This window comes from Rhinoderma darwinii, chromosome 1 (genome assembly GCF_050947455.1).
Source record: "Rhinoderma darwinii isolate aRhiDar2 chromosome 1, aRhiDar2.hap1, whole genome shotgun sequence".
Taxonomy (NCBI): Eukaryota; Metazoa; Chordata; class Amphibia; order Anura; family Rhinodermatidae; genus Rhinoderma; species Rhinoderma darwinii.
Window position 1 is genome coordinate 260,303,747 of NC_134687.1, and position 18,468 is coordinate 260,322,214.

The following is an 18,468-nucleotide window of genomic DNA, read 5'->3' on the forward strand; positions in this document are numbered from 1 at the left end:
ATGAAAAAATAAAATTAGTTATGGCTCCAATAAGTCAGGAAATAAAAAATACGCAGTCGTTTGAAGAGGCGATTTATCAAGGACCAAAAATTAGGGAACCAGGAAAGGGAGGGCCCAAACATGTTCGCTGGAAGCGCCGGTGCCCGTATTATACCAGGACAACACTTTCCCAGCAAAATTCCCCAAACTGCAAAGGTGCGGAGTGTGGACCAAAAGGGGGATAAGAAAGGACGCCATATATCAGTGCGACTCCGGCCTGTGCAGAAAGGATTGCTTCACATCGTAACACACATCTATGGATAATTTTATTGTTTTTTTACCCCATTATTATACCATCTGACTATGCCCCTGATGTACTATGCCCCTGATGTACTCTGCCCAGCTTACATGTACCCCCACATTATAAACAGAAACACCAGCAATACTCAAACAAAACTACTACCAAGCAATATCCGCTCTCCAAAAGCCAAATGGCGCTCCCTCTGCTCTGAACCCTAAAGCGTTCCCAAACAGCAGTTTCCTTCCACATATATGGCATCGCCATACCCGGGAGAACCCTTTTAACAATTTTTGGGGTGTGTCTCTCCAGTGGCATAAGCTGGGCACGATATATTTGCCACTGAAATGGCATATCTAGGGAAAAATATACATTTTTAATTTGAATCATCCGTAGCGCATTCATTTATGGAAAAGACCTGTGGGGTCAAATGCTCACTACACCCCTTAATAAATGCCTTGAGGGGTGCAGTTTCCAAATGGGGTCACTTCTCAGGGGTTTCTTTTTATTATTTCACATCAGAGCCTCTGCAATTGTGAACCAATACTTTGTAAATCGCCAAATTAGGCCTCAATTTCGCATGGTACTCTCTCACTCCTGAGCCCTGTCGTATGTCCAGGCAAAAGATTAGGGTCACATGTAGGGTGTTTCTAAAACCGGGAAACACCGCATAATAATTAGAGGGCTGTCTTGTTATGGTGGCACAAGCCGGGCACCACATATTGGCATATCTATGGAAAAAATTCAATTTTCACTCTGCAACATGGAGTACACACTAATTTCTACAAAACACCTGCAGGGTTAATATGCTCACTACACCACTAGGTAAATGCATTGAGGGGTGTAGTTTCCAAAATGGGGTCACTTCTGGGGGGTTTCCACTGTTTTGGCCCACAGGCGCCCAGAAACCAATCCAGCAAAATCTGCACTCCAAATGGCGCTCCTTCCATTCTGAGCCCTGCTGTGTGCCCAAATAGCAGTTCCTGACCACATATGGGGTATTGCCGTACTCGGGAGAAATTGCTTTACAAATGTTGGGTTCTTTTTTTTTTCCTTTATTTGTTGAGAAAATGAAAAATGTTGCGCTAAAAATACGTTTTATTGAAGAAAAAGGATTGTTTTTATTTTCACTGCGCAATTCTAATAAATTATATGGGGTCTAAATACTTACTACACCCCTAGATGAATTCCTCAAGGGTTGTAATTTCCTAAATGGAATCACTTTTTGGGAATTTTCATTGTTTTGTCCCCTCAGGGGCTTTGCAAATGTGACATGGCCTCCGCAAACCATTCCTGCTAAATGTGAACTCCAAAAACCAAATGGAGCTCCATGCCTTCTAAGCCCTGCCGTGTGTCCAAACAGCCGTTTATTACCACATGTGGGGTATTGTTTTACTCGGGAGAAATTGCTTTACAAATTTGGTGGTGCTTTTTCTCCTTTAGTCCTTGTGGAAATGAGAAAAAAAATGCTAAACCTACATTTTCTTTGAAAAAATTTAGATATTAATTTTCACGGCCTAATTACAATAATTTCTGTAAAAAACCTGTGCGGTCAAAAATGCTCACTACACCTTTAGATAATTTCCTTGAGGTGTGTAGTTTCCCAAATGGGGTCACTTGTGGGGGGTTTCCACTGTTTTGTCCCCTCAGAGGCTTTGTAAATGTGACATGGCCTCCGCAAACCATTCCTGCTAAATGTGAACTCCAAAAACCAAATGGTGCTCCATGCCTTCTAAGCCCTGCCGTGTGTCCAAACAGCCGTTTATTACCACATGTGGGGTATTGTTTTACTCGGGAGAAATTGCTTTACAAATTTGGTGGTGCTTTTTCTCCTTTAGTCCTTGTGGAAATGAGAAAAAAAATGCTAAACCTACATTTTCTTTGAAAAAATTTAGATATTAATTTTCACAGCCTAATTACAATAATTTCTGTAAAAAACCTGTGCGGTCAAAATGCTCACTACACCTCTAGATAATTTCCTTGAGGTGTGTAGTTTCCCAAATGGGGTCACTTTTGGGGGATTTCCACTGTTTTGGCACCGCAAGAGCCCTTCAAACCTGACATGGTGCCTAAAATATATTCTAATAAAAATAAGGCCCCAAAATCCACTAGGTGCTCCTTTGCTTCTGAGGCCGGTGCTTCAGTCCAGTAGCACGCTAGGGCCACATGTGGGATATTTCCTAAAACTGCAGAACCTGGGCAATAAATATTGAGTTGCATTTCTCTGGTAAAACTTTCTGTGTTATAAAGAAAATTGGATAAAAAATTAATTTCTGCAAAAAAATATGAAATTTGTAAATTTCACCTCTACTTTGCTTTAATTCCTGTGAAAAGCCTAAAGGGTTAAAAAAAAACAACTAAATGCTGTTTTGAATACGTTGGGGGTGACGTTTTTAAAATGGGGTGACTTTTTGGGGGTTTCTAATATATAAGGACCTCAAAGCCACTTCACAACTGAACTGGCCCCTGTAAAAATATATGAACAAAGGAACGGGGAGTGGGAAAAGTAGTGTGTTACATCAATGTTAAAAATAAAAAATACTTTATTGAATAATTATTAAAAACAATGTTAGATGAAAAAATTTTTTGACGTTGTGCCAAAGTCCCCTAGATTGGCACACTGAGACAATATTATGTCTAAATTAATTGCTTCGTTTTATTAAAGATATATGTGTCTAGCCTCCCCCTGTGTATGTGCGAGGAGGCTCTGCAATAGTCCCTGATCCAGAGATTAAAGTGTTAATTATTAGCAAATGGCTGTCCCCCTCAGTATCAATGACGAGACAGTCAACCTGCATATGACACTAAAGGTTCCTCCAACGGGCTGTAATTAAAGCCCTGCGGTGGAGAAATCCCTGCATCAATACAACCATATGGGTTGTATGTGCATGTGTCCCATGCAAGTAGACACGGCACAGCAGAGTTGAGACTGTTGCGTGCTAGCTAGTCCTCTATGTATAAGCTTGACATAGCAGAGCTGTAACTGCTCCGTGAGGACAACTCTGCAGGAGGAGTAACTGATCAGATAGTGTGCTCACACAGTGATCTCCAGTCCCACGTAACCATTAGTATTCTGCCTGTCAGGCAGTTGTATCACTAAATCGAGGTGTGTTTACTTTGTGCAGATAAGGCTGCCGAAGTCAGTCACATACACATGGGAAGGGTTGAGAGAAGGTGAGCCGCGATCAGCTGTTTGAGTGTATTCACAGCTCAAACATAGCTCGGCATAGCAGAGTTGTAACTGCTACGTGAGGGCAATTCTACAGGAAAGAGTGTGTTCTCTTTGTGCAGACTATGCTGCCAGAGTCAGTCACATACACATGAGAAGGGTAAAGAGTAAGTGAGCCGCGATCAACTGTTTGAGTGTATTCACAGCTCAAACATAGCTCGGCATAGCAGAGCTGTAACTTGCTATATGAGAACAACTACAGGGAGGAATAACTGATCTGCACAAAGAAAGCAAACTTCGATCTAGTAATATAACTGCCTGACAGGCAGAACACTTACAGTTACGTGGGATTGGAGATCACTGCTGAGGCACACTACCTGTGTGGCCGCCTGCCCGTCAATGTGGCTGATCAGTTATTCCTCCCTGTAGTTGTTCTCATATAGCAAGTTACAGCTCTGCTATGCCGAGCTATGTTTGAGCTGTGAATACACTCAAACAGTTGATCGCGGCTCACTTACTCTCTACCCTTCTCATGTGTATGTGACTGACTCTGGCAGCATAGTCTGCACAAAGAGAACACACTCTTTCCTGTAGAATTGCCCTCACGTAGCAGTTACAACTCTGCTATGCCGAGCTATGTTTGAGCTGTGAATACACTCAAACAGCTGATCGCGGCTCACCTTCTCTCAACCCTTCCCATGTGTATGTGACTGACTTCGGCAGCCTTATCTGCACAAAGTAAACACACCTCGATTTAGTGATACAACTGCCTGACAGGCAGAATACTAATGGTTACGTGGGACTGGAGATCACTGTGTGAGCACACTATCTGATCAGTTACTCCTCCTGCAGAGTTGTCCTCACGGAGCAGTTACAGCTCTGCTATGTCAAGCTTATACATAGAGGACTAGCTAGCACGCAACAGTCTCAACTCTGCTGTGCCGTGTCTACTTGCATGGGACACATGCACATACAACCCATATGGTTGTATTGATGCAGGGATTTCTCCACCGCAGGGCTTTAATTACAGCCCGTTGGAGGAACCTTTAGTGTCATATGCAGGTTGACTGTCTCGTCATTGATACTGAGGGGGACAGCCATTTGCTAATAATTAACACTTTAATCTCTGGATCAGGGACTATTGCAGAGCCTCCTCGCACATACACAGGGGGAGGCTAGACACATATATCTTTAATAAAACGAAGCAATTAATTTAGACATAATATTGTCTCAGTGTGCCAATCTAGGGGACTTTGGCACAACGTCAAAAAATTTTTTCATCTAACATTGTTTTTAATAATTATTCAATAAAGTATTTTTTATTTTTAACATTGATGTAACACACTACTTTTCCCACTCCCCGTTCCTTTGTTCATATATCGATAATTGGTGGTGTACACCTAGTGTGAATTACTCCAACATATTATATATAAAATTGTAAGAGGGTAATACCTATCTAAATATATCCCCTGTAAAAATAGCCTTTTGAAATTTTCTTGAAAATTGCTACTAAAGTTCAAAGCCTTGTAACGTCCTAGAAAAATAAAAGGATGTTCAAAAAACGATGCCAATCTAAAGTAGACATATGGAGGATGTTAATTAGCAACAATTTTATGTTATATCTGCCTGTCTTACAAGCAGATACATTGAAGTTGAGAAAAATGCAAATTTTTGCAATTATTCACAATTAAATACTGAACATATCGAGCAAATTTTGCCAGTAACATAAAGTCCAATGTGTCACGAGAAAACAATCTCAGAATCGCTTGGATAGGTAAAAGCATTCCAGAGTTATTACCACATAAAGTGAAACATGTCAGATTTGAAAAATGAGGCTCTGTCAGGAAGGTCAAAAGTGGCTAAAGAGGGAAGGGGTTAATAAATGCCTGGAGGGGTGAATATTCCAAAACGGGGCCACTTCTCAGGGATTTATTTTATTATTTTACATCAGAGCCTCTGCAATTGTGAACCAAAGTCGCCAAATTAGGCCTCTATTTCTCATGGTACTCTTTCACTGTCGATCGTCCAGGCAAAAGATTAGGGCCACACGTAGGGTGTTTCTAAAACCGGGAAATACAGCCTTAGGGCTTATTCAGACGAATGGGATATACGTCTGTGCAACGCGCGTGATTTTCACGCGCGTCGCACGGACCTATATTAGTCTATGGGGCCGTGCAGACTTGTGCGTGATTTTTACGCAGCGTTGGTCCGCTGTGTAAAAGTCACGACATGTCCGTTCTTTGAGCGTTTCTCGCGCAACAGCTGTGAAAAGCTGTGAAAAGGATGAATGAAAACAGAAAAGCACCACGTGCTTTTCTGTTTACAAACATCCAAACGGAGTGTCATAATGATGGCGGCTGCGCGAAAAGCACGCAGCCGCGCATCATATGCTGCTGCCACACGGAGCTGTTAAGTGCCTTTTGCGCAGGCAAAACGCCACGTTTTTTGCGTGCGCAAAAAGCACACGCTCGTGTGAATCCAGCCTAGTACTTAGAGACCTCTTTTCATGGTGGCACAAGCTGAGCACCACATAATGGCATATCTAAAGAAAAATGGCCATTTTCACTCTGCAACATCAAGCGTACACATTTCTGGAAACCACATGCAGGGTTAACATGCTCACTATACCCCTAGGTGAATACCTTGAGGGGTGAGGTTTCCAAAATGGGGTCACTTCAGGGGGGTTTCCACTGTTTTGGTCCCACAGGGGCTTTGCAAATGCGACATAGCATCCAGAAACCAATCCAGCAAAATCTAAACTACGAAGGCCAAATGGCGCGCTTTCCCTTCAGCGCCCTACTGTGTGCCCAAACAGCAGTTTATGACCACATATGGGATATTGCCGTACTTGGGAGAAATTGCTTTACAACTGTTAGGGGACTTTTTCTCCTTTTACTTGTTGAGAAAATAAAAATCTAGCTAAAGCTACGTCTAAGGGTATGTTCACACGCCATATTTACGGACGTAATTCAGGCATTTTACGCCTCGAATTATGCCCGAAAAAACGGCTTTAAACATCTGCCCATTGAATTCAATGGGTCTTACGGTGTTCTGTGCAGACTGGCTTTTTTTGTACGCGCCCGCCTCAAAGAAGTGCATGTCACTTCTTGGGACGTAATTGGACCAGTTTTTCATTGACTGCAATGAAAATCAGCTCCAATTACGTCTGTAAGAGACGCCGCGAAAAAGGCATGCACTTGTCAAAACGTCTGAAATTCAGGCGCTGTTTTTGCCTGAAAACAGCTCCGTAATTTCAGACGTAATTGGCGTTGCCGTGTGAACATACCCTTATCGGAAAAAAAAGTTAATTTTTATTTTCACTGCCTAATTCTAAATCTATGAAACACCTGTGGAGTCAAAATGCTCACTACTCCCCTAGATTAATTCCTCACAGAGTGTAGTTTCCCAAATGGAGTCACTTTGGAGAGTTTTCACTGTTGGTCCCACAGGGGCTTTGCAAAAGCGAAATGGTGCCAAGGAACCAATCCAGCAAAATCCGTGCTCCAATAGCCAAATGGCGCTCCCCTTCTGAGCTCTGCCGTGTGCCCAAACAGCAGTTTATGATAACATATGAGGTATATCCGTACTCTGGAGAAGTTGCTTTACAAATGTTGGGGGGCTTTTTCTTCTTTATTCCTTGTGGAGATTGATTTTTTTTTTTCACGTCCACATTCTAATAAAATCTATAAAACACCTGCGGGGCAAAATGCTCAATACACGCCCAGATGAATTCCCTGCGGGGTGTAGTTTCCAAAATGGGGTATTTTTGAAGTGTTTGTTTTGGCATCACAAGACCTCTTCAAATATAATCTAATAAAAAGTAGGCCCCAAAATCTACTAGGTGCTCCTTTGCTTCTGAGGCCGGTGCTTCAGTCCATTAGCACACTAGGGCCACATGTGGGATATTTCTAGGCAATAAATATGGAGTTGAGTTTCTCTGGTAAGACCTTCTGCGTTACAGAAAAAAATGAATAAAATTAATGAATTTGTTAAAAAAAAATATATATTAATTTGTAAAATTTCACCACTACATTGCATTAATACTTGTGAAACGCTTAAAGGGTTAAGAAACTTTCTAAATGCTGTTTTGAATGCTTTGAGGGATGTCGTTTTTAAAATGGGGTGTTTTACGGGGGTTTGTATTGTATGGGCCTCTCAAAGCCACTTCGTATCTAAACTGGTCCCTGAAAAAATAACCTTTTGAAATTTTCTTGAAAACATGAGAAATTTCTGCTAAAGTTCGAAGCCTTGTAACGTCCTAGAAAAATAAAAGGATGTTCAAAAAAACTATGCCAATCTAAAGTAGACATATGGGAAATGTTAATTAGCAACTGTTTTATGTGGTATAACCATTTGTCTTACAAGCAGATACGTTCAAATTGATAAAAATGCACATTTTTGCAATTCTTTGCAAAATTTTGGTGTTTTTCACAACTAAATACTGAATGTATCGACTAAATTTTACCAATAACATAAAGCACAATGTGTCACGACAAAACAATCTCAGAATCTCTTAGATAGGTAAAAGCATTCCAAAGTTATTACCACATAAAGTGAGATGTGTCAGATCTGAAAAATAAGGCTCTGTCAGGAAGGTTAAAAGTGGCCACAGCGGGAAGGGGTTAACCCCTTAGTGACCACCAATACGCCTTTTTACGTTGGTCACTAAGGGGCCTTAGGCTAGGCTGACGCCTTTTCACGTTCGCCTAGTCTAAGTCCTGTACGGATCTCCCGTGCAGGCTGGAGCCGGGGCTCAGCTGTCTGATGACAGCTGAGCTCCTGCTCCAACGCCCACGATAGAAGTTTACTTCGATCGCGGCCGTTTAACCCGTTAAATGCCGCCGTCAATATCGACCGCGGCAGTTAACTTTGTTTACAGAGGGAGTGCGCTCCCTCTGTCACCCATCGGCGGCCCGAAAATGCAATCGCGGGTCTCCGATGGGGTGTCATGGCAGCCGGGGGCTTGATAAAAGCCCCCAGGTCTGCCCTGGACATATGCCTGTTAGGACGCGCCAGATGCACGTCCTAACAGATTGCCTGTCAGATTTACACTGACAGGCAATAATGCTCTGGTATACGAAGTATACCAGAGCATTATATCAGCGATCCGAATATCGCACAGTAAAGTCCCCTAGTGGGACTAGTGAAATAAATAATAAATGTGAAATAAAGATTAATAATAAAAGTTACAGTAAAAAAATAAATAAAACCATTTTTTTCCATAAAAAGTGGTTTTATTTTAGTAAAAGTGTAAAAAAGAAATAAAAGTACACATATGTGGTATCACCGCGACCGTAATGACTCCATTAATAAAGTTAATATGTAATTTAAACCGCAAGGTGAACACCGTAAAAAAAAAACGCAAAAAACAATGGCGAAATTGCAATTTTTTTCCATTGCCCCCCAAAAAAGTCATAATAAAAATGAATCAATAAGTCCCATGTACCCCAAAACAGTACCAATCAAAACTACGTCTCGTCCCGCAGAAAACAAGCCCAAAAAATCACTACATTGATAGAAAAATAAAAAAGTTACGGCTCTTGGAAAGCGACGATGCAAAAACAAATAATTTTAGTTCAAAAGTGTTTTTATTGTGCAAAAGTCGTATAACATAAAAAACCTCTACATATGTGGTATCGCCGTAATCGTACCGACCCATAGAATAAAGGTAACATGTTATTTACGTCGCATAGTGAACAGCGTCAATTTAAAAACGCATAGAACAATGGCGGAATTTCAGTTTTTTTTTATAATCAACCCAAAAAAAGTTAATAAAAGTTAATAAAAAAATTATATGTACCCAAAAATGGTGCTATTAAAAAGTACAACTAATCCCGCAAAAAACAAGTCCTCATACAGCTATGTAGACAAAAAAATAAAAAAGTTATAGCTCTTTGTATGCGACTATAGAAAAACGAATAAAATAGCTTGGTCATTAGGGCCTAAAATGGGCTGGTCACTAAGGGGTTAAGAACCCCCAGTAAACGAATTTGAAAACAAATTCCAATAACTATTGAACATACATAATTGTAAGAAGAATACTCTGTCACCTCTATAACAGAATCCTGGCTATATTCTTTCAGCAGCTCCAGAACTTCTGGATCTCCAATAGCACCTAAAGCTTCACCTGGTGAGATAAAAATTGAAACCAAATTTGCTCACACTTGTTTTGAGGGGGGGTTGACCTATCCACCAGATAGGTCATCAGTACATGATTGGTGCGTGCCCGACATCCGGACCCCGCACCGATCCGCACCTCCGGCTACCTCAGTGCACTGGATGTTTGGAACGGGATGCAGTAGTTGGAGCCGGAAGCAGATAGCTCCGACCATTGCATAGCGGGCATTCGGCAGAACTGCAACTCTGCTCCTATTCACTTGATTAGGAGCAGAGCTGCAATAATGCAGCTCATCCGCTATTCTTTGAATTAAACTATCTGCTTCCGGCAACATTGTCCAGCGCCCGGAGGCAGCCGGAGTGGCGGATCGGTGCAGGGTCCGGGTACGCACCGATCATATACTGATGACCTATCCAGTGGATAGGTCATCAGTTGTCAGAAAGTGGAAAACCCCTTTAAGATAAATTTACATTTTCCCATCACTTGAATGGCTGGTTCATACAGTGCAGTCTTTTATTTAAATTGCATTAAAAAGAGAGAATTATAAAGCCTTCCTTCCCATAGGCAGGGGTGTAGCTAGGGCACTGTATTCCCTTTATTGTTTACCAGGCAGAGCGGCTGTGCATTAAAAGGCGTTTTCCCATCTTGGACATATATGGCATACTCACAGGATATGCCATAAATGTCCGATAGATGCAGTTCCCACCTCTGGGACCCGCACCTATCTCTAGAACAGGGTCCCAAAAAAGTCCAGTCCTATCTTCTCCAACTCCCCCGACTACTGTCTGACAAAGTGGCCGTAAGTTACGGAACCAGTCGAGCTCACTGAGCTACGCTGTTTCCGTCACTTCCTTAGAAGTAAATGGGAGTTCTAGAAACAGCATAGTACTGCGAGCTACGCTGTTTCCGTAGCTCCCCATTTCTAGAAACAGCGTAGCTCGCCGTGCTACGCTGTTTCCGTACTCCCGACGACTTCGTCAGACAGTGGCCAGGGAGCGATGGGAGCCAGATAAGGTACAACAGGGGGCCCTGTTCTGGAGATAGGTGCGGGTCCCAGAAGTGGGACCTGCATCTATCTGACATTTATGACAAATCATGTGGATATGCCATAAATATCCAAGATGGGAAAACCCCTTTAAGTAGTGGGTGTGCCTAGCACTGCAGCTCAGTTGCATTCATGTGAACAGGACTGAGCTGCAATACCAGGCGCAGCCACTACCAAATATATGCAGTTGTGCCAGATGCCCTTACAGTCAGCCGATTTGCAGGGGTCTTGGGAGTCGGTCCCCACGATCTGATGTGGATGGCCTATACCAAGGAAAGGACATCATTATTATAGTCAGAGAAAAGCCCTTTAAAGAGGCTCTGTCACCACATTATAAGTGCCCTAAATTGTACATAATATGATCGGAACTGTAATGTAGATTACAGCAGTGTTTTTTATTTATAAAAACGATCATTTTTGATGGAGTTATGACCTATATTAGCTTTATGCTAATGAGTTTCTCAATGGACAACTGGGCGTGTTTTACTATATGACTAAGTGGGCGTTGTACAGAGGAGTGTATGATGGTGACCAATCAGCATCATATACTTCTCTCCATTCATTTACACTGCAGATAGCGATATCGCTATGTGCAGCCTTATACACACACTATAAGGCTATGTTCACACGGAGTATTTTGGGGGAGGAATATCTGCCTCAAAATTCCGTTTGGAACTTTGAGGCAGATATTCCTCTCCCTGCACGCCGTTTTTCGCAGCGATTATCGCGCCGTTTTTCGCCCGCGGCCATTGAGCGCCGCGGGCATAAAACAGCGCGAAATACGCTTTCTCTGCCTCCCATTGAAGTCAATGGGAGGTCAGAGGCGGAAGCGCCCGAAGATAGGGCATGTTGCTTCTTTTTCCCGCGAGGAAGTTTTACTGCTCGCGGGAAAAAGACGCCGACGCCTCCCATTGAAATCAATGGGAGGCGTTCTCGGGCCGTTTTTGCCGAGTTTTGCGACGCGGTTTCCGCGTCAAAAAACTCGGCAAAATACCCCGTGTGAACATAGCCTAACGTTACTGCAGTGTCCTGACAATGAATATACATTACCTCCAGCCAGGACGTGATGTGTATTCAGAATCCTGACCACTTCTGTAGCGTCTCTGTGATTTAAAGCATAGCAGGCGTAGTCTCGCGAGATTACGCTGTAAACTGTCATTTACAGCGAGATCTCGCTGTGCTGTAAATCACAGAGACGCTACAGAAGTGGTCAGGAGAATGAATACACATGACATCCTGGCTGGAGGTAATGTATATTCATTGTCATGACACGAGTAGCGTTATAGTGTGTTTATGTGACTGCACTAGGGATGCACGATGCATCGAAACTTCGATACTATTTCGATACTCTGCATCCCCAAACGGTTCGATACCGTTATTTCATGTATTTTGATACTTGGCTGTGCGGCCGCACAGCTCACTATCGTAACACATGAATGTATGGGAGCGGGGCTGCGGCTGTGTAATACAGTCATTGCCCCGCTCCTGAGTCCTGACAAGTGTGAGCAGTCAGCATGATGCGCTGCGGCCAGCACTGCACTAATGAGCGGCCGCACTCAGAACAGAAGATGGCGGGCGCACTGCAAAACACCCCCATGTTCTGTCTTCAGTGCCTGCGCCGCCGCTCATTAGTGCAGCGCCAGCCGCATCTCCTCGTGCTCACCGCGCACGCACCTCCTGTCAGGAGCGGGGCAATGACAGCCGCAGCCCCGCTGGCGGAGATCAGAGAAACCTCTCATCTCCGCCGTTATTCCCGTGAATGCTGCGATCACAGCTGACTACAGCATTCAGGGGAAAATGAGAAGGGGGGGATGCCCCTTGGATCGCCTCACAGGGAATTCCTGTGATGCCATTGAGGGACATACCATATATGGGCAGACAGCACATGGTCTATTGAAGGACCCCGGGGCTGTCCTACCATATTTCCTGTTGTTAGGCCATACTTAGGTATGTCCTAACAACTGCCTGTGTACTATCAGTACACAGGATAATGTACTGTAATATAGATAAATGCCAGAACATTTAAGTTTAAAAATAAAGTAAAAACATAAAGTAATGTTAAATGTAAAAAAAAAAACAAAAAAAAAAAAACACACATACACCTTTTTTTTTTACAATAAACATTAAAATAAGTCTCAATACATAAAATATACACCATATTCGGTATTGGCGCGGCCGTAATAACAATTTTTTTTGCATCATTTATGATGTGTACATTTTAAAAAATAAAATAAAAACTGCTTTCTTTCACTTATTGTGAGGCACGAGGTGTGATGATGAATTTAACCTCCATGTGCCTCACATTAATAGTAATTAACCCCATCATGTACCTTACACATTAACCCATTATGACTGAGAAACATGATGGGGTTAATTACTATTAATGTGAGGCACATGGAGGTTAAATTCATCATCACACCTCGCGCCTCACATCAGAAAATGGAAGAACTTTTTATTTTTTTTATTACTGTTGGCAAAGTATCGAATTGGTATTGAAATCACAATACTAAACTAAGTATCGGTATCGAAGTCCAAATTCTGTTATCGTGACATCCCTAGGCTGCACATAGCGATATAGCTATATCGCTATGTGCAGTGTAAATGAATGGGGAGAAGTGTATGACGCTCATTGATCACTGATTGGTCAGCGTCATACACTCCTCTGTACAACGCCCACTTGGCCATATAGTAAAACACGCCCAGTTGTCCATTGAGAAACTCATTAGCATAAAGCTAAAATAGGTCGTAACTCTGTCAAAAATGATCGTTTTTCTAAATAAAAAACACTGCTGTAATCTACATTACAGCGCCGATCCCATTATGTACAAGATAGGGCACTTATAATGTGGTGACAGAGCCTCTTTAAAGGGCTTTTCTCTGACTATAATAATGATGTCCTTTCCTTGGTATAGTTTCAGCTGGAAAGCACTGCACCTTGTGAGAAAACCCACTTATCGCCTTAAGAGATATAATAAGCATGACACTTTGTAACATAAAATAAGACAGAATAACAGATTAGAAAAAAAATTGGATTTCAGTTGATTCTAGTTGGCTAATGCAAACCCTGTTGTCCGGAACATCTATTCTGGAATTTTGGGGACCATGGAGAAAACATGTTGTACTTATTTACATCCCTATGTCCAAACAGCCTGTCACCAAGGCAACTAGAATCATCTTCCCTACCGCCGATCTGGATTTTCTCCCTGTTCTTGACCTCTTCTGGCAGAAGTGGGCATCTAGGTGGTTAAATGGCTTAGATTGGAGTTATCTGGGGCTACCCCCGGGAAGCTTCCATGGTGTAGCTTTTCCAGGCTGAAATAAGCAGCTGGGGAATCTGTCTGTTTTGAAGATCTTGAAGGGGGTGACAGACTACCAATACCCTCCCAGGGAAATAGGTGCTTCTATTATGAAGTTCAAGCCGAAATAGACTCAGACTCATGACCAGGAAAACTTTCAGAAGCAGACGGCTTCAGGAACAAGCGGAAGGATGAGGGGAGACCAGTAGACCCGCCCCGCCCCGGTATCATCTCTATTTCTCACCAGTAGCCCGGTCTTAAGCCTTTATCAGAAAGACACTCTTTTGGCCTCTGTCTGGGTGAGAGAGCCCTGCACACATTTAACGTGTACGCCGGGAGCTTTCATGACGTATACGCTAAACGTAAATTAGGCCTAAAGCATGCATCGGGAGATTTTCCTGGCGAATAAGGACAAAAACTCAGTGTGAACAGGGTCTTTGGAGACACCATTACACACAACTATAGCTACACTAATGTGAACGGAAACAACTTATGTTAAAGTGTAACTAAACTTTTATAAAGCTTTTGACACGTTTGAGTGACATCAGAAATTTTGATCAGTGGGGGTCTGAGCAATAAGACACCCACCGATCGCTAAAACAAAGTGGCAGAAGCGCTCGGGTGATAAGTGTGCCACTTCGTTTCTGATTGGCTTTCCTCAGGGCGGCGTACAAGCTCAATAGAAAGCCTCAGAGGAAAGACGATCAGTTAGGGTATGTTCACACGGCAGCGTCCGTAACGGCTGAAATTACGGGGCTGTTTTCAGGAGAAATCATCCCCGTAATTTCAGCCGTAATGGCATGTTGAGGCGCTTTTTGCTGCGTACATTACGGACGTTAAATGGAGCTGTTTTTCCATGAAGTCCATGGAAAACGGCTCCATTTACGTCTGAAGAAGTGACAGGCACTTTGACGCGGGCGTCTTTTTTACACCCCGCCTTTTGACAGCAGGGCGTAAAAAAAATTACCGTCTGCACAGAACATCGTAAGACCCATTCTAATGAATGGGTAGATGTTTTATCGACGCTATTGAGCCGCTATTTCGGACGTAATTCAGGGCAAAAACGCCCGAATTACATCCGAAAATAGTGTGTGTGAACATACCCTCAGAAGCAGTGCTCAACAAGCGCTTCTGCAGCTTAGTTTTAGCGATCAGTGGGGATCTAAGTGCTCAGCCCCCCACCTATCAAAACTTCTGATATGTCAAGTTTTTTAAAAGTTCAGTTCCCCTTTAAATAAAAAACTTTAAATTGTCCTATGAAAATAACCAGTTTGTGTGATAGGGAAATTGGATTGTGGGGGGATGCAATGATTTATGGAGTATGTTATACAATACAAAATATGATCTTGTCGCCCTCTGGTGGTTAAAAATACTATTACGAAACATGAGGGGGAATTACTGACGTCATTCATGTTTTCTCATCCAGACTGATTATCACAGGTCTATCAAACGTCCCATCGTTAATTACGTGAGTTGCCACTCTGTATGCGAGGTGTCGCTGACTACCTGCTTCATGGCGCACCATGGGCTCCTGACTCCGGTCCCTCAACACAGCGCTCAGAACGGGCAGCGCACAACGATCTCTCATTTGCCCTAAGCAGTAGGCCAGTTCATGCTTTAGAAGCGCCGACTCATCGACAAATCCGCGCCCGATCCAGCCCACAGCCTCGGGTCCGCCAAGGTTGCGAAGCGTGAACAGTGCACGGAATCGGGCGGGTAAAGGGAGACTCGTGTCCAGCAACATCCGACCAACGCTCGCCACCAGGTTGCTGCCGGGCGCTGCCATTTTACATTGAGAGAATACTAAAGCGTGGCGGAAGTGACGTGACGTCATTGAACTATGCCGCCTCAGAACTTCCAATCACTTGCAGGAGACCAGTTTCGCCCCCGGTCCTTAATAGTTATTTCGCTTTCTCGCAATAATTTTGCTGGTTCTGTATTTTCACAAGGACCATGGCCTTGTGGACGGAACAATTTCTTGTCTCCCCCCCCGAAACCGCATCGCAAAACTCGTCAAAAACGGCCTGAAAATGCCTCCCATTGATTTCAATGGGAGGCGTCGGCATCTTTTTCCCGCGAGAAACTGCCTCGCGGGAAAAAGAAGCGACATGCCCTATCTTCGGGCGTTTACGCCTCTGACCTCCCATTGACTTCAATGGGAGGCAGAGAAAGCGTATTTCTCGGTGTTTTATGCCCGCGGCGGTCAATGGCCGCGGGTGAAAAACGCAGCGAAAATCGGCGTGCAGGGAGAGGAAAATCTGCCTCAAAATTCCAAACGGAATTTTGAGGCAGATATTCCTCCTGCAAAAAACTCTGTGGGAACATAGCCTTAAAATTCAGTTTGTAAGTTTGAGGCAGATTTTCCTTTGCCTTCGCAGCGTTTTTTGCCCGCAGCCATTAAACGCCGCGGGCATAAAATAAAACTCCCTGAAACATGCTTTCTCTGCCTCCCATTGATGTCAATGGGAGGTCAGAGGCGTAAATGCCCGAAGATAGGGCATGTCCCTTCTTTCTCCTGCGAGACGGTTTTGAAATCAATGGGAGGCATTTTCAGGCCGTTTTTGACGAGTTTTGCAGCGCGGTCTCTGCGTCAAAAAATGTGTGAACCTAGTCCACATGTGGTGTAAATACTGCGGGTTTTCCACAACATATTTTGTTGTGGAAAATCCGCAGCATAAGGCCTTATTTGCACGAATGTATAATACGTCCGTGCTACGCCCGTGATTTTCACGCGCGTCGCACGGACCTATGTTAATGAATGGGGCCGTTCAGACTGTCAGTGAATTTCACGCAGCGTATGTGCGCTGCGTGAAACTTATGACATGTCCTATATTTGCCCGTGTTTCGCGCTGCACGCACCCATTGAAGTCAATGGGTGCGTGCAAATCACGCTCGGCACACGAAAGCACTTCTGGGTGATGCGCGCTACAGTAGTAAAAACTATGAATGAAAACAGAAAAGCACCACGTGCTTTTCTGTTTGTTAGGGTATGTTCACACGATGAGAGGCATTTACGTGTGAAAAGACAGACTGTTAACAGCTGTCTCGTTTCACACGTAAATGCTCCTCGCATTTTGCGAGCCGTCTGAGACGCACGTAAATCTTGAGCTGTGCTTCATTGAGTTCAATGAAGAACAGCTCAAATTACGTGGCAAAGAAGTGTCCTGCACTTCTTTGCCGAGGCAGTCCATTTACGCGTCGTCGTTTGACAGCTGTCAAACGACGACGCGTAAATTACAGGTCGTCTGCACAATACGTCGGCAAACCCAGTCAAATGAATGGGCAGATGTTTGCCGACGTATTGTAGCCCTATTTTCAGGCGTAAAACGAGGCATTATACGCCTCGTTTACGCCTGAAAATAGGTCGTGTGAACCCAGCCTTAACATAAAAACAGTGTCATAATAATGCCGGCTGCGCGAAAATCACGCAGCCGCGCACCATATGATGATGACACACGGACGCACACGCTCGTGTCAATCAGGCCTAATACAGTAGCAGAGGAGTGGATGAGATTTCAATAAATCTCATCTACACGCTGCGTAGGTGATATGCGGAGATTCCGCACACAAATTGACCTGTGGTGCGTTTTTTTTTTATAAAGAGGCTCTGTCACCAGGTTATAAGTGCCCTATCTCCTACATAATGTGATCGGCGCTGTAATGTAGATAACACTATTTTATTTTGAAAAATGATCATTTTTGAGGAAGTTATGACCTATTTTAGCTTTATGCTAACGACTTTCTTAATGCCCAACTGGGCGTTTTTTAATTTTTGACCAAGTGGGCGTTGTGGAGAGAAGTGTATGACGCTGACCAATCAGCGTCATACACTTCTCTCCATTCGTTTACTCAGCACGTAGTGATCTTGCGAGATCACGATGTGCTGTCACTTACTCACACATTAAGGGTATGTTCACACGCAGTGGTTTCAGACGTAATTCGGGCCGTTTACGCCTCGAATTACGCCTGAAAAAACGGTACCATTCCCCTTCCAAACATCTGCCCATTGCTTGCAATGGGTTTTACGGTGTTCTGTTCCCACGAGACTTAATTTTACGCGTCGCTGTCAAAATACGGCGCATAAAATAGACGCCCGCGAAAAAGAAGTACAGGACACTTCTTGGGACGTTATTGGAGCTGTTTTTCATTGACTCCATTGAAAAACAGCTACAATAACGGCCGTAAAATACGCAGCGAAAAACGCGAGTCGTTACAAAAACGTCTGAAAATCAGGAGCTGTTTTCGCTTGAAAACAGCTCCGTATTTTCAGACGTTTTTTGCTAAGCGTGTGAACATCCCCTTAGGCCTCATTCACACGGCAGGGTTTCCCGGCCGGGTGCCGGCCGTTCATAAATCGGCCGGCACCCGGCTGCATTAGGAATGATAGACCCCTAATGGGGCTATTCACACGACCGATTTTTTGACGGCCGGAAAATCCGGCCGTCAAAAAATAGGACATGCTCTATCTTTGCCCGGACACCCGGCCGCCCGGCTCCCATAGAAGTCTATGGGGCCGGGTATTACACGGCCATCACCGGAATGTGTTCCGAGTGATGGCCGGGT

General features: G+C 43.7%; 1 protein-coding gene across 2 annotated transcripts in view; it reads right to left on the bottom strand.

Moving 5' to 3' along the window:
- The window catches only part of DOHH (deoxyhypusine hydroxylase), a 30,649-nt gene extending 14,918 nt beyond the window's left edge, over nucleotides 1–15,731 (bottom strand). For both annotated transcript variants that reach the window (XM_075850397.1, XM_075850389.1), the window contains exons 1-2: nucleotides 15,412–15,731; nucleotides 9,497–9,573 (exon numbers count right to left, since the gene is read on the bottom strand). In XM_075850397.1, coding sequence (XP_075706512.1) covers nucleotides 9,497–9,573; nucleotides 15,412–15,691 — 357 coding nt within the window. In that variant the 5' untranslated portion in view covers nucleotides 15,692–15,731. The remainder of the gene's footprint in view (nucleotides 1–9,496; nucleotides 9,574–15,411) is intronic.
- Nucleotides 15,732–18,468: the final 2,737 nt, after the last annotated feature.